We start from the raw sequence: 13,530 nt of genomic DNA, 5'->3' as shown, positions 1-13,530 counted from the left end.
AAATCCTGGATCCTGCACTGGGATATGCTAAGGCAGGGGTCGGCAATCTTTCAGAAGTGGTGTGCCGAGTCTTCATTTATTCACTCTAATTTAAGGTTTCGTGTGCCGGTAATACATTTTAACGTTTTTAGAAGGTCTCTTTCTATAAGTCTATATTATATAACTAAACTATTGTATGTAAAGTAAACAAGGTTTTCAAAATGTTTAAGAAGCGTCATTTAAAATTAAATTAAAATGCTGATCTCATGCCACCAGCCTGCTCAGCTCGCTGCCAGCCTGGGGTTCTGTTCACCTAGGCCGGCAGAGGGCTGATCAGGGCCTGCGGCCGGGACCCCAGACCTGGGGGGGGGGGTGTTTCAGGGGTCAGGGCAGAGGGCTGGGGGGTGCAAGGCAGAAGGCTGGGTGTGTGTTGGGGTGGGGGGGTTCAGGGCAGAGGGCTGGGGGTGTGTGAGGGTGCAGGGCAGAAGGCTGGGTGTATGTTGGGGTGGAGGGGGTTCAGGGCAGAGGGCTGGGGGTATGGGGTTCAGGGCAGAGGGATGGGTGTGTGTTGGGGGGGTTCAGGGCAGAGGGATGGGTGTGTGTTGGGGGGGGGTCAGGGCAGAGGGGCGGGGTGCTCGGCTAGTAGGGGTGCTCCCAGCCCCCTGCCCTGAGCGGCTCAGGGCAGGGGGCTCGAAGGGATATGCCCTGTTCGACCCCCTTCCCCCAGGCTCCGTCCCTACCTCTCTCTGCATCCTCTACAGAGCTGTGTGCACGCTGCTGCTCTTCCCCCTCCCCCTCGCTAGGGCCATCAGCTGATTGGCGGAGGGAAAGAGTGGAGGAGGGGCCGGAAAGCACAGCTGGGGGAAGAAGAGGGGGAGGGGGAAGCTTGGCTGCCGCAGAACCAAGCTTCTGCCTCCTGCCCCTGCAGGGGAGAGCGGTGGGCGGGGGGGGCTGAGTGGGGTTGGGGGCCAGGACTGCAGCAGGGAGCTGCGTGCCACTCAAAATCGGCTCGCGTGCCGTAGGTTGCCGACCCCTGTGCTAAGGTAACCTCCATTTCTTTTTTCTTACATCATGGTGTTCAGCCAAACACACTCATTGCTGTAATTACAGCTGCTGTTTCTACTCGCTCTGAGTTGATATGGAAACATTCCCAGACAAGGTGGCAAGCCAATCAGTAGTGAGTTCTGTCAGGGTTACAAAACTGGCAGCAATTTGGAGCACCAGTCAGATCCCACCCAGCCCTGCAGGGAGAAGATAGAGCTGTCGGGGTAACCCAGACTGAATCTCTGGGTTGAATCTCAGTGCCATTTCCTGTAATTTTACAGAAGTCAATAAGATTTAGACTGGGAAACACCATTAAGAAGGAATTGTAGCCTGGAGGCCAAATGTCTTCAGGACATCATTGAACCAAAGACAGTGTGTGAGCCTAACAGCTGCGGTAATTATCATGTTTTCTTTTCTTTCTTATTTGAAGTTTATGTGCGCAATAGCGTGGATGCTGAAATAGTTGGTTATATAGTATAACTAAACTTTTTACCTACTTGGTCAATTTTACCTACTTGTCAATATAATACTCAGGGTGAGCCTATCTGAAGGCAAAAGATCTGCGATTGTCAGAGTCCCAATTTATTTTGTATGGAATTATATATATATATATATATATTACATGTATATGTAGCTTCAGGTTTAGGTCCTGTGTTATATTCTTAATTTCAAGGAAAACAACAGAATCTCTAGTTAGTGATATTCATCTAGCTAGGGTGCATTGTAACACTGTGCTGTAACCGTTTATCTTTGGAGTGTTATTCATAAAAAGGAATTTAAAATTATGAATTGTGTGTGTGCACATAACTGGCTGATGGTAAAGACTGGTACTGGATTCCCAAGATGAGAAAGAAAGTGAATCTTCTTATAATTTCCACTTTTAGTATTTAGATGGTTTCTATAGAAAATCCAGGCGTAGTCTCTTGCGATGATAGGAATTCATGGTCTGTATAAATCCTTTAAGTCAGAGAGAGGAACTCCATAGCACAGAATTGGTAAGTAGATTGACTTACCTCTCCTCTACATAGGTTACACTAGTACAAGCCCCTGTGCCCATTCAATGACCCAAGGAAGCCAATGAGACTCTGCATAGACACAAAGGTCCAGGCTTGTGGATCCCAATGCAGGATCAGGGCCCCGGGGCCCTAGTGAAGTAATCACAGAAGTAAAACTTCAGTGGTATGTTAACATTTGGGAGTGTTGAAAGCTTAAACACATTACAGAATAGTTACTAAATGCCCTATATTTCATGTTTTGCATATCAAATACAGATTAAGTAATACACTTTTTCATGATGCTGTGACATGGCATCAATTTAATGCTTCAGAGGAATATTTATTTTTATGTGAAATACTTACCCAATTTATCTCATTTTCCCCTCTCCTTTCTCGTTTACCATCACACACACTTCTACCTTACTCTTTCTAGTCTTCTATTCATTCTTTTCCAATTATATGCCTCTGAACTCAATTTTTTTTTTAAATGATACTAGTCCTCTGGATGCTACCTTCCTTAAGTATAAATATATCTTTAGAATGGTTTCCTGAGAGAGCACAAATTCATTCTCTTTATGATGGCACCACTGTCCTTATCTTAACTTTAGAGATCCCTTTGATATCTATGCTTCTGATTGTGCAACCAGATTCTATATTGACTGGCTACACAAATGCACATAAATAACAACTGTGTATATTTAATAGGTTTATTTCAAAGTTTTGGGGAGAAATGCACCTGGCCCCAAATCTAAAAGCTGGAAGCATGAAGAGTTATACCGCACTTCCACCAGGAACATTCATTTTTCTGTCCCCCGCATTGTGGCCCCAAATTTACTTCTTTTTTATGCAATCTTCTAGACAGATAATCTGGCTTTGATAGAACATGGTTATACAAAAGAGAAGAATGACACATTTTAAGCTTTCTGGACTATTTTTTCTTACATCCCTCATTTTGGGTGCAATAGGCAGACTAACAAGGCTAATGAGGTCTCGCTCTATATACATGTAAAGCTATATGATTTCTTGCTCTCAAGTCTCCACTTCAACAGGCCCAAGCCTTGAGACCACAAATTCTTTTACAAGCTTGATTTTTCTGTATCACAGTACAATGTACTGATGCTACATAACACACCTTGCCCAGTCTCCTTTAATTATATCACAGCAAAGACTCAAACAAACCTCAAACAGACTAGCTGTAAGTTCTTCCAATTCCTGTCCAAGTTGATCTCGCACTTTAGAAAGTCTTTCACATTCTTCATCTTTTAATTTCAGCTCCTATGGAAAATTGAAAATTATTTATTCTAACTTAATGTAGTAGTTTGTGGGCTTTTAAAGCTCTGCCACAAGTAAATCAGTGGAATAGCTAACCTTTGCTAAATAAAACCTTTCAAAACATTGAACTTAACACTAGAGGCAATAACATTAATGCTGAAAATGTATACCTAGTACTTCCTTCTACATGGCAACCTGTCAGGCTGATCTAAAAATACAACTAAGCTAAATATGTGTTTCCAAAATTCTCTGAAGTACAAAAAGCTTCTTTCCTGAAATATAGAAGACTACATTCACTGAAACAGAATATAGAAACCAAAAGAAGAATATATAAAAGAATTCTATAAGGTTTGGGCATTTCATAAGTTTTGTATTGTGACAATATGAGTACTGCTTTCACTAGTGCTTGATATAGCCATATAGCCAATATACACCTTTCAAATTTTTAATTTAATTTAAAGAAATGTTTTATTTTCTTTACCTTTAAAGAAAAACATTTGTCTGAAGAAGAGTCTCAGTTCTCACAGAACCTTAATATATTTTTAATATAAAGTTTTGTCTCCAGGGAGCCGCCTTACAGTACAGCTCTAGCTAACTCCAAAACAAAACTTATATCCCTGCTCCTTGTAAAGGCAGAAATATGCAGTCAAATCAAATCAGTTTAATGCTACTTATAACGGTCTACTATAACATTAAAACTTGGCGAGTGGGAGGCTTAATCTTATTTATACTAAGACCCCTATAGGCCCCTTTACACTGACGGAACATTGTAAAGTGGGCATAAATTACATTTACTCCCACTTTAAGATCTTAACTCTGAGCCGAGCAGTGTAAAGAAGTCTTAGTGTAAATGATAATATGGTCTAAGATTTCTTGAATATACTTTATAAATGGAAGGAAAAGCTCAGAAGAGCCTTCCTATTGCCAGTCCTTCCTGACATTAGAATACTGCATACAGTTAGGAACAGTGGCAGCTGGAGCCCAAAACAAGTGGTAGTGCTGCAGGTGGCAACCTCCCACAGTGCCCAGGTTGATCATGTTTTCAAAGTGAAACACTGAAACACTGGGGTTTGGAGTATTTTGATAGGTATAAGGGAGGTTGGTGAGGAAGTGGGAAGAAAAAAAAAGGGGGGGGGGCACTCTCGTCCTTCACCCACTGCTTGGCCCTTTCAAAATGAAAACCTGGGACCTTTTACAAGAAAGGGCAGGGTGGGAGAAAACAGTATATATGTCACTTTAATGCCTTTGGTGTTGTCTTTATCACAATCTCTCCTCTTTCAATCTACCATTCCCCATGTACACCAACTCATTAACCAATTGACTCTCAACTCCCCTTGCACTCATTTGTGCCAACCAAACCCATCCCCCTTCAAACTCACAGCCTGCCAGACTACATCAGCTCACTCCAAACCAACTCCCACCAACTCAGAAGCACCTCCACATACACCCCGACAACAATTTATCTCCATAGTCAAGAAGCCCTCATCTTCCTACTTAACCTGCAATAGCTCAGAACTACCCCCACCTCAGCTCTAAGCTCTCTCCTATCCAAGACTCCAGGTTCAGAACTCTTTTCCCTTCTACTTGACATCCAACACCAACACAAGGCTCAGAAATCCTTCCACCCCACTTGTTGATGGGTCTGGAAAAGCAGAAGAGGTAGCAGGGAGGGTGTGCATGTGATCTGAAACAGCTCCACTGATGCCTGTATTCCCTCCGCTTCCCTCTGCTGCTCTCAGTCCATGTTACATAGAGCTAGACTACCTCATTGGCAGCCACTATTACTGAAGCCTCCAGGTGTCCCACTAAGTCTCCAAATGGGAGCATGTGACACTGCACTCCACAGTACATCACTTTACATACGTGTGATATTTTTGGTGGGGCTTACACTCAATAGGCTCGAATCATCAGCTTACCCTATTCATGACACTCAATGAAAGCAATAAAATAGCACCACTGAATACACAGTAATATGGTTTTTTTAGATATTTAAAAATTGGGGTATTCTTGAAGCCATCACTGTTTCTGAATTCTCAGATTACAGCTTTGGGTCTTAGCACCCTACATTCCCCACAGTGGGACATGAGGCTACAGCCACTCCCCTATGATGTAGAACTCAGCCATTCACAATTTTGTCACTGCCACAATAGAATACTCTAATACACTCTATAAGACTTCCCTTGAAAATCACCCAGAATATTCAGCTGCCCACCCGCCTACCCCCTTGGAGGAGGAAATCACTAGGAAGACATAGAACCAATGCCCAAATCTCTGCATTGGCTTCCTATACAGTTCTGGATGCAACTGAAGGTGTTCCCAATTGTCTTCAAAAGCTTAAACACCCTACAATGTAGTCATGAGAAACCACATCTCATTTTGTAGCATCAAATTAAGCTCTTGTTCTCAATTCCTAGGATAACACTGGCCGCAAAATTTTCTAATATCCTGCTTTTGGACAACTAAAGTTTGACAAACCTCAGGGCACACTTATAGGCCCACCTAGTTTGGAATTTGTAGATTTTTTATTTTATTTGGGAGTTGTGTTTATTTTGGGTTTGTTTGTGTGAAAGTTTCATTTTTTGCTTTTCCGATCTGCAGACTTAACTTTTTTGAAAGATTGTATTTCGAGAGGTACTATGCATGCAAAGGCACAGCAATTAAGGTCTATCTCCCAACTTAATATCTATTGTTCCACACACAAGCAGCTAGCTTTCCCAAAGAGAATGCTGTAGAAAAATGAAAGAGGTTAGGGAGGGAGACAGATGCATATCTTGTGGTGGGAGAACAGAAAGAAAGAGGAAAAAGAAGAGGAAGACCATGGAAATAAAAGGAGAGAAACAAAGTACAATAAAGGAATTAAACAGAAAAATAAACCCAAGGGAAGACAACACTGAAGGTCAGCAAGTTTATATTTACTCATGTTCCTTTTTGTTTAACTGTATTTCTCGAGGAAAAAGTAGGGGAGTTGAAGAAGGGAAAAGGCAGGTTTTGATCCAGGAGTGGTGAATATTCAGGCCTCGTATGTTTCTACAATGGAGAGGGAACATACCAGCACTTAGTTTTCAACTTCACTGTTTGTAAAGGAAACATTACATGCATCAGTAAGCCTCAAAAGGAAGTTAAAATAACATTAGGTCAAGCATTATCTTAAAGTCACATTGAAAGGTAAAACTAGTTTTGCCGACTTTTAAACCTTTAAAGTGACAGAATTAACATAAAATATTGTGGTTTAGATACATGGATTTTTTTTTTTAAACTGTTCAGCTTGTGGTGATTGGAAAGACTACCTTTTTAAGATTCAGTGTAGGCTGTCAAAGTAATAAGACTAGTGGTGTAAACTTATTTAAACAATAAAATTGTCCAAGCAGGAGTTCAGTTTTGGCTACGTTACTGAAACATAACAAAAAAGCAGAGGACACCATACATAGCCTATTGCTCTTAGAAGTTTGGCTAGACATGTCAAATCTTAAATCCTGTTGGGCAAGTTTCCAGGCTATTTAGGAGGAACATAGTACACTATATATTACATTGTCAAACAAGCTAAATATTTTGCGTTGATGTGCTTTAAAAGCAAAGGTATCTAGACAGATGCTAAAGGCTTTCTCTTATGTCTGAAGCTGTTAATGAAGACTTAGGCCTTGGCTACACTTGCGAGTTGCAGCGCTGTAAAGCCGCCCCCAGCGTTGTAACTCACTCCCCGTCCACACTGGCAAGGCATTTGCAGCGCTGTATCTCCATGGTTGCAGCGCTGCATGTACTCCACATCCCAGAGAGGAATAACGTGTATTGCGCTGCCACTGCAGCGCTGCGGCGCCAGTGTGGCCGCCCAATGCGCTGTGACTGGCCTCCAGAAGTATTCAGCAGTATCCCACAATGCCTGTTCTAGCCACTCTGGTCATCAGTTCAAACTCTACTGCCCTGGCCTCAGGTAACCAACCATGTGACCCACCCTTACATTCCCCGGGAATTTTAAAAATCCCCTTCCTGTTTGCTCAGTCCGGCGTGGTGTGGAGTGCTATCAGCGAATCTTTCCAGGTGACCATGCCTCCACGCGCCAAGCGAGCCCCAGCATGGAGCAATGGCGAGTTGCTGGACCTCATCAGTGTTTGGGGGGAGGAAGTTGCGCTCCAGCCGTAGGAATTACGATACCTTCGGGAAGGTATCAAAGGACATGATGGAAAGGGGCCATGACCGGGACGCCCTGCAGTGCAGGATTAAAGTGTAGGAGCTGCAGAGTGACTACCGCAAAGCCCGCGACGCAAACGGCCGCTCGGGTGCTCCCCCTGCGACCTGCCAATTCTACAAAGAGCTGGATGCGATACTTGGGGTTAACCCCACCTCCACTCCGAGCACCACCATGGACACTTCAGAGCCGGTGTGGGGGCGGGGGGGAGGAGGAGGAAAACGGGAGTGAGGGGGGTGGGCCGGATGGAGACACCCCGGAATCCCTGGAGCCATGCAGCCAGGAGCTCTTCTCGAGCCAGGAGGAAGGTAGCCAGTCGCAGCGGTCGGTACTTGGTGGAGGACAAACAGAAGAGCAGGTTCCCGGTAAGCATTTTTTTTTTTTCGGGAAGGAATTTTTTCGGTGCGGGCTCTTTGGGAGAGGAGGGTTAGGCATGCATGCCTAGATGCAGAATAGTGCATTGATGTGGTTTATCACATCGCGGTAATCGGCCTCGGTAATCTCCTCGAATGTCTCATCCAGAAAGTGTGCAATGCGCTTGCACAGGTTTATCGGGAGAGCCACCATGGTCCTTGTTGGTGAGTAAGGGGGGCTGATTGTTTCAGGGTTGCACTGTCCTCTGGGTTTGCTGTACTTCTGCAAGTGTAGCCAAGGCGTTAGCTATACTCAGCTGTGAGTAATGAGAAATAAAAAGCACAAGCTGAGACAGCTGGTTTAGTGGCACTCCCCACCTGGCTACTTTAAAAAAAAAAAAAAAAAGTTAAGCTACTTGGAGAAAATCAACTAATTTTAAACCTGAAAACTCACAAAAATTACTATGGAATTATTTCACCCCAACTTTTAACAAAAGTCAAAAATAGTCTCCCTATGCAGATAGATAGCAACGGTAGTGCTTTTATTACCTGACTAGATCCTCATGAACAAAGTGTTAATATAGGAGCACATACACCTCTACCCCGATATAACGTGACCCGATATATCCGAATTCATTTTATAACGCGGTAAAGCAGCGCTCCGGGGGGGCGGGGCTGCGCACTCCCGTGGATCAAAGCAAGTTCGATATAACGAGGTTTCACCTATAACGCGGTAAGATTTTTTGGCTCCCGAGGACAGCGTTCTATCGGGGTAGAGGTGTATATACAACTAATAAAGTATGTCAGCACAGTCCGCCAGGATCTGCACTTCACCTTTAATTGCTTAAGGACCAAGAGGCTTGCTCTCAGCACTCATCTGTTTATGAGAAGTCTGGTTTTCCTTGAAATGCCACAGCATAATCAGATATTCCAGATAAGCTCCCAACAAAAGACAATTCTGAGATGCCAATCACTTAAGATGGGGAACAAACAAAAGGAACTGACTTGAAGCCATTCTCTGGCACTCTCCAACAGGTCATGGAATGCTGTACATCAAGACATGGTCACTATTCATCTGGATGACATCTAAATGTGGTTGGCTTATTTTTCTTAACCACTTTTGACAAACCCCTCAATCTGAGGTTGGCAGATATAATAAGTGTATAAAGACATGACTGGAAAAGGTCTTAGGTACAAGTTTACTGAGTCAGTGAGTCTTCAAATAACCATGCTCGGCTAATCATCATCTGAGTTTCTTGATATTTGTTTTAATGAAGGAATACAGCTGATGAGTTGCAAACTTGAACAGCCCACACAAAAGACGCCATTGTGGGTTGAAGTGAAAGCATACTTGCACTGATTGACCCCATGTCCCTGTTATCTTCAGTATGAAGTTGATGAGACTGAGTCAACTCAAGTTCTCACTACAAGATTCCTTTTTTGCATTGGTCCACCTGAGCCTGTCTTTGCTGACCTTCTGAATATGCTGCAAAATGGTTATTTTATTTTTAGAAGGCTTTTGGAAAGGGGTGGGTTTGAGGGTTTGTGTTTTATATAATTCTTATCATACTTGCTGGTGACTGTTTATCTGTCATGGAGGGATGGGCAGTCCTTTATATTGGTATGTTATATGTATTTTTTTTATTTATGGAATGCACACTCGCAGCACTAAATTGGTGCCAGAGACATTTAAATTTAAAGAAAGATACAGTCTAGTTCCAATAAATAACTAGAGAGCTTTAATCAACCTTCCTACCAACTCCAGCACTCTTATCAGGAGACAGCCACTAGGAATAAGATTAAGGATTAAAAAGAGAAAGTGGAAACAGCAGGAATAAGTTCAAAAGGAGGTTCACAAAGAGTTCAGACAAAATTAAGTTTGCAAGAGGAAAAATCTGTGGACAGGAGAATGCTTTAGGATATCTGAATTCAAGAAATGCCTAGAATAAAGTTGAATGCAACCCTGGCTCTTATGTCAGACCCCAACTTTCCCCCAATCTTATAAGCAGCTTTGGATGTGGTGGCTCATCTAGACGGAAGCAGAGTAAGCATAACTGTCACTGAGACCCCAAGAAATTCTAGGATATTTCCTTTTTGCAACCTTGCTGATGGTGCCAGGCATCTTGAGAAGTGCCTGATGTCTGGCCTCTATGAGGGAAGAAGTAGGTTTTCCACCACCATCCAAATCATTAGCATAACAGATTTTCTATGTCCTGAAACACACTATCAGTGTTGTACATGCCCTGTTCTCTCTGATAACTTCGTCCAGCAGTGTCTCTAAAAGATGAGAGAGAAGGTATAGTCAAATACATACATGAATATTGGGCCCCAATAGGTAGTTAGGTTGACGTTAAGTTTCCCAATTTCAAAACTTCCCAGATAAGGCTATCTCAGATTTTCTGGTTGTTCTCATGGTGACAATGGTGACCAGGGCTACGTTGAAGTTGTTTAGGTAACCCTAGCTATGCATCTGTGTACTTTCAAGTGTTTGGGGTTTTTCTGTAAAGTGGAACTTTAAACTTAGAAAACTACAATGAATTGAGAACTGGTTGGTGACAGTGATTGACTTTCCCCAAAAACTTAACCACAGCTGTTTTTTGGTTTTGTTTTGTTTGCCAAATTCCAACAAAATAAAACACCATAGCAAAGAATGGAAAGTTGGCTAAGAGCGATTATTTAGTGGAAAAATCTCAATATCAGGAACAACATGAGAACCCATATTTAAAATTTACATTAACAATCATAATGAAGGGGTAAATTCAGCCATGACAGAATTAATGACAACATCCAACACGGGGGGGGGGGGGGGGGGGAGGGGGGGGGGAGGAGAGGAAAGCATTCAGGAAGACTGATCCAAACATGTGGCAAGATGGGGTTAAATACAAATAAATGTAGAAAGAGGGAAAAGACAGCACATCTACAAACTGGGTAACATCCACCAGGAAACTAGCAATTCTAAGAAAGACAAAGTGGTGTTAACACAATAAATAATAATGCTTTGCATTTATATAGCACACCTTCCATCCAAGGAAGGCAAAGCGCTTTACAAATACTAATGAATTACACAAATGCACATTGCATGGTAAAAAAGTATTACTTCCATTTTACAGATAAGGAACAGAAGCAGAGTTTAAAGGACTTGCCCTGGGTTACATGTCAGTTTGCAGCAAGAAATGAAACCAGATGTTCTGGTTCCCAGTCACACACTTTAACAACAAGGCTATTCCACCTGACAGAAGACAGCATTCCATTCGAAGTATGGCATAATGGTACTGTGAAGAGTGCCACTGATGTTCTTCTTTCATATACATGCATTCCTATGATACATCATTGTAGTATGTGAAAACCTGTATTCTAAAATATTTCTATTTTCTATGGCATCTGCTACATTATGTAGTGTGGGAGAGAGAAGCCTCAAGAGGTACATTATCAGTGTCTATAAATATCTACAAGGTAACACTAGAACAGAAGGGAATTATTCTTATTCTCGGAAGGGAGGAATGGCCTAAGTTTAAGGAAAGAAAAATGTTTTAATTTAGACATTACAGAAAAAGATTTTCATAAGAAGAAGAATCAATACTTGAGCACTCTACCAGAGGAGGTTTGAGTCATCATCACTGCAGATATTCAGGATCAGATTACATAAAATAATGATGTGGTGATAATCCTGCAAAACTGGGGGACCCAGACTGTTCAATTTCTGACCCATAAGTTCATGACAGTACAAATCTCTCTCTATTCTGCAAGCAGAAATCATTAGAGAATACAATAAAACAAATCTTACCCTCTGAGCTTTTGCAAGTTCTTCTTTCAATCTCTCATAGCCTTTCTCTCTTACTTCCAGTACAGATGGGCTCCGTAAGTGAGACAGACTGTCTGTACTCAGCCCAAAAATATCTTCATTCCCTTCAGAAACATCCGTCAGTGTAGCACCCTGCAAAAACTCTCTCTCTGCATTATTGCTCTCCTTTCTGGAATTACTGTGTTTGGATGACCCACTCTGGGGTCCAGAGGTAGAACAAGGAACCGTGTCTGTAACACTGATGCTGGAAAGAAATGACATTTCTTTATTTAAATAAGAACACACATTAAGAGGAATAAGTCTTTTAGAAATGTCAGTTTTGCTGTTAAATGTGCCACTATAAGCATAATTTAACATAAGATATTAAAGATATTCATAATATTTTAACTGAAGACATGCTATGTAAACCATTTAAATAAATTAACAAGATTTGCATTTAAATAAATCAGATGTTAGTCATCATCAATAACCTACTTGATGCCTGATGTTTCCCCACAATTTAGGTGCCTTGGAGATGAATAAACAGGTTGTGTGGGAAGGTCAGAAACATTTAATGCATTGGGTTGGATAGGTGTAGAGCACACAGCAGAAGGATGTGGGCGGTAGATTACGCTGGGTGAGGTAGTTGGTTCCTGAGACCCTGGCTCATACACTCCAAGAAGATCTGGTGTAGTGGGAGAAGCTAGGTTCACTTCATGAAAGCCTTCCAATGGGTCACTGGCCATAATAAAAGCCTCATCATATGAAATCCTGAATTAAATAAGCAAATGATTAGAATGATTACTAAAGAATACGTTTATATATTACATTATTAACTCCAAATGCAAGCAACCCATTCTTACTCAAACACTGGACAGAATGACTGACAACGCAGGTGGCTTAAGAGTAAGCTTTAGGTGCCTGCTTACCAGAGTGATGGGAACTGAATGTATTGCGATGAACGTGTGTTCTGTTTTATACAATGAAGTCAGCTTGCACTAGATTGCAGGTGTCTTGTAAAGCTACACAAATGTGCTGAACACATGGGTGTTGTGTAGTGGAGTAGGGAACAGAAGTTACAGGAGAAAAATTGAAGCTTTAGGTAAAACCTCTCTCTTCTACCCTAGACCAGTACTCTACTTTTGATCACAATAAAATAGAAAGGAACATAAGAAAGCTCATATTCCAGTGTCTGAAGTATTTCCAATCAGTGTATCTGTAAATAAGTCTCCCAAAGTTCCATGGTTTGTTAAACTACAGGCCTGTTCCTGAAATAGCTCACTCAAGTGGCAAAAATAGTCAATGGGACTACTCAGACAAATGAGCCCTTTAATTTATATCTTTAGCATATTATATCAACCCAAAGATAAACAAAATAGTAATACTATGAAGTAGTAAAATACTAATAAAACTGCCATGCACAAATCTCTGCATTTCCCCCACATTCACCATAAAGTGAAAATTCACTATTTTGAATTGAAAAGGTTCTAACACAATTTTTGTTTTCAGCATAAAATCAGGGAGACTATGTGCCCTTTACAACCAGGTAACTCCAATTTTACAGAAATTTCACAGGGCATCCAAACCCTTCGTAAAAGTCAGGGTTCTAAATTTCAGGGTTCAATTTGGAGACTTGAGGGGAAAACTAAGTAGCAAGTACTTACATGACCACCTCTGAAAGTGGTGGCAATGCAAACAGATTTTTCCATGGTTTATAAGCATAAATAAATGCAATATAAAGTATGTCTCTTCATGTAGCTGCATAATACCATGGGAAAGAATAGCATTTAAACAACAGACACGTCTGGCATTTTATAGACAAAAATCTGCCCTGTTTAAATCTTACAATTTAAAAAGACAGCACCACAAATGATGACAAAGGGTGGTGCAAGAGAGGAGGTATGCAGAGATGAGGTTTACAAC

At 41.7% G+C, this 13,530-nt stretch overlaps 1 protein-coding gene across 1 annotated transcript in view; it reads right to left on the bottom strand.

Annotated features, from left to right (window-relative positions):
* The window catches only part of RAB3IP (RAB3A interacting protein), a 35,791-nt gene extending 23,420 nt beyond the window's left edge, over positions 1-12,371 (bottom strand). The window contains exons 1-3 of the mRNA XM_065419112.1: positions 12,103-12,371; positions 11,611-11,872; positions 3,198-3,293 (exon numbers count right to left, since the gene is read on the bottom strand). Of these exons, the coding sequence (XP_065275184.1) occupies positions 3,198-3,293; positions 11,611-11,872; positions 12,103-12,353 (609 nt within the window). The 5' untranslated portion in view covers positions 12,354-12,371. The remainder of the gene's footprint in view (positions 1-3,197; positions 3,294-11,610; positions 11,873-12,102) is intronic.
* Positions 12,372-13,530: the final 1,159 nt, after the last annotated feature.

The sequence above is a fragment of the Emys orbicularis genome, chromosome 1 (genome assembly GCF_028017835.1).
Source record: "Emys orbicularis isolate rEmyOrb1 chromosome 1, rEmyOrb1.hap1, whole genome shotgun sequence".
Taxonomy (NCBI): domain Eukaryota; kingdom Metazoa; phylum Chordata; order Testudines; family Emydidae; genus Emys; species Emys orbicularis.
This window is presented reverse-complemented; position numbering and strand designations above follow the sequence as displayed.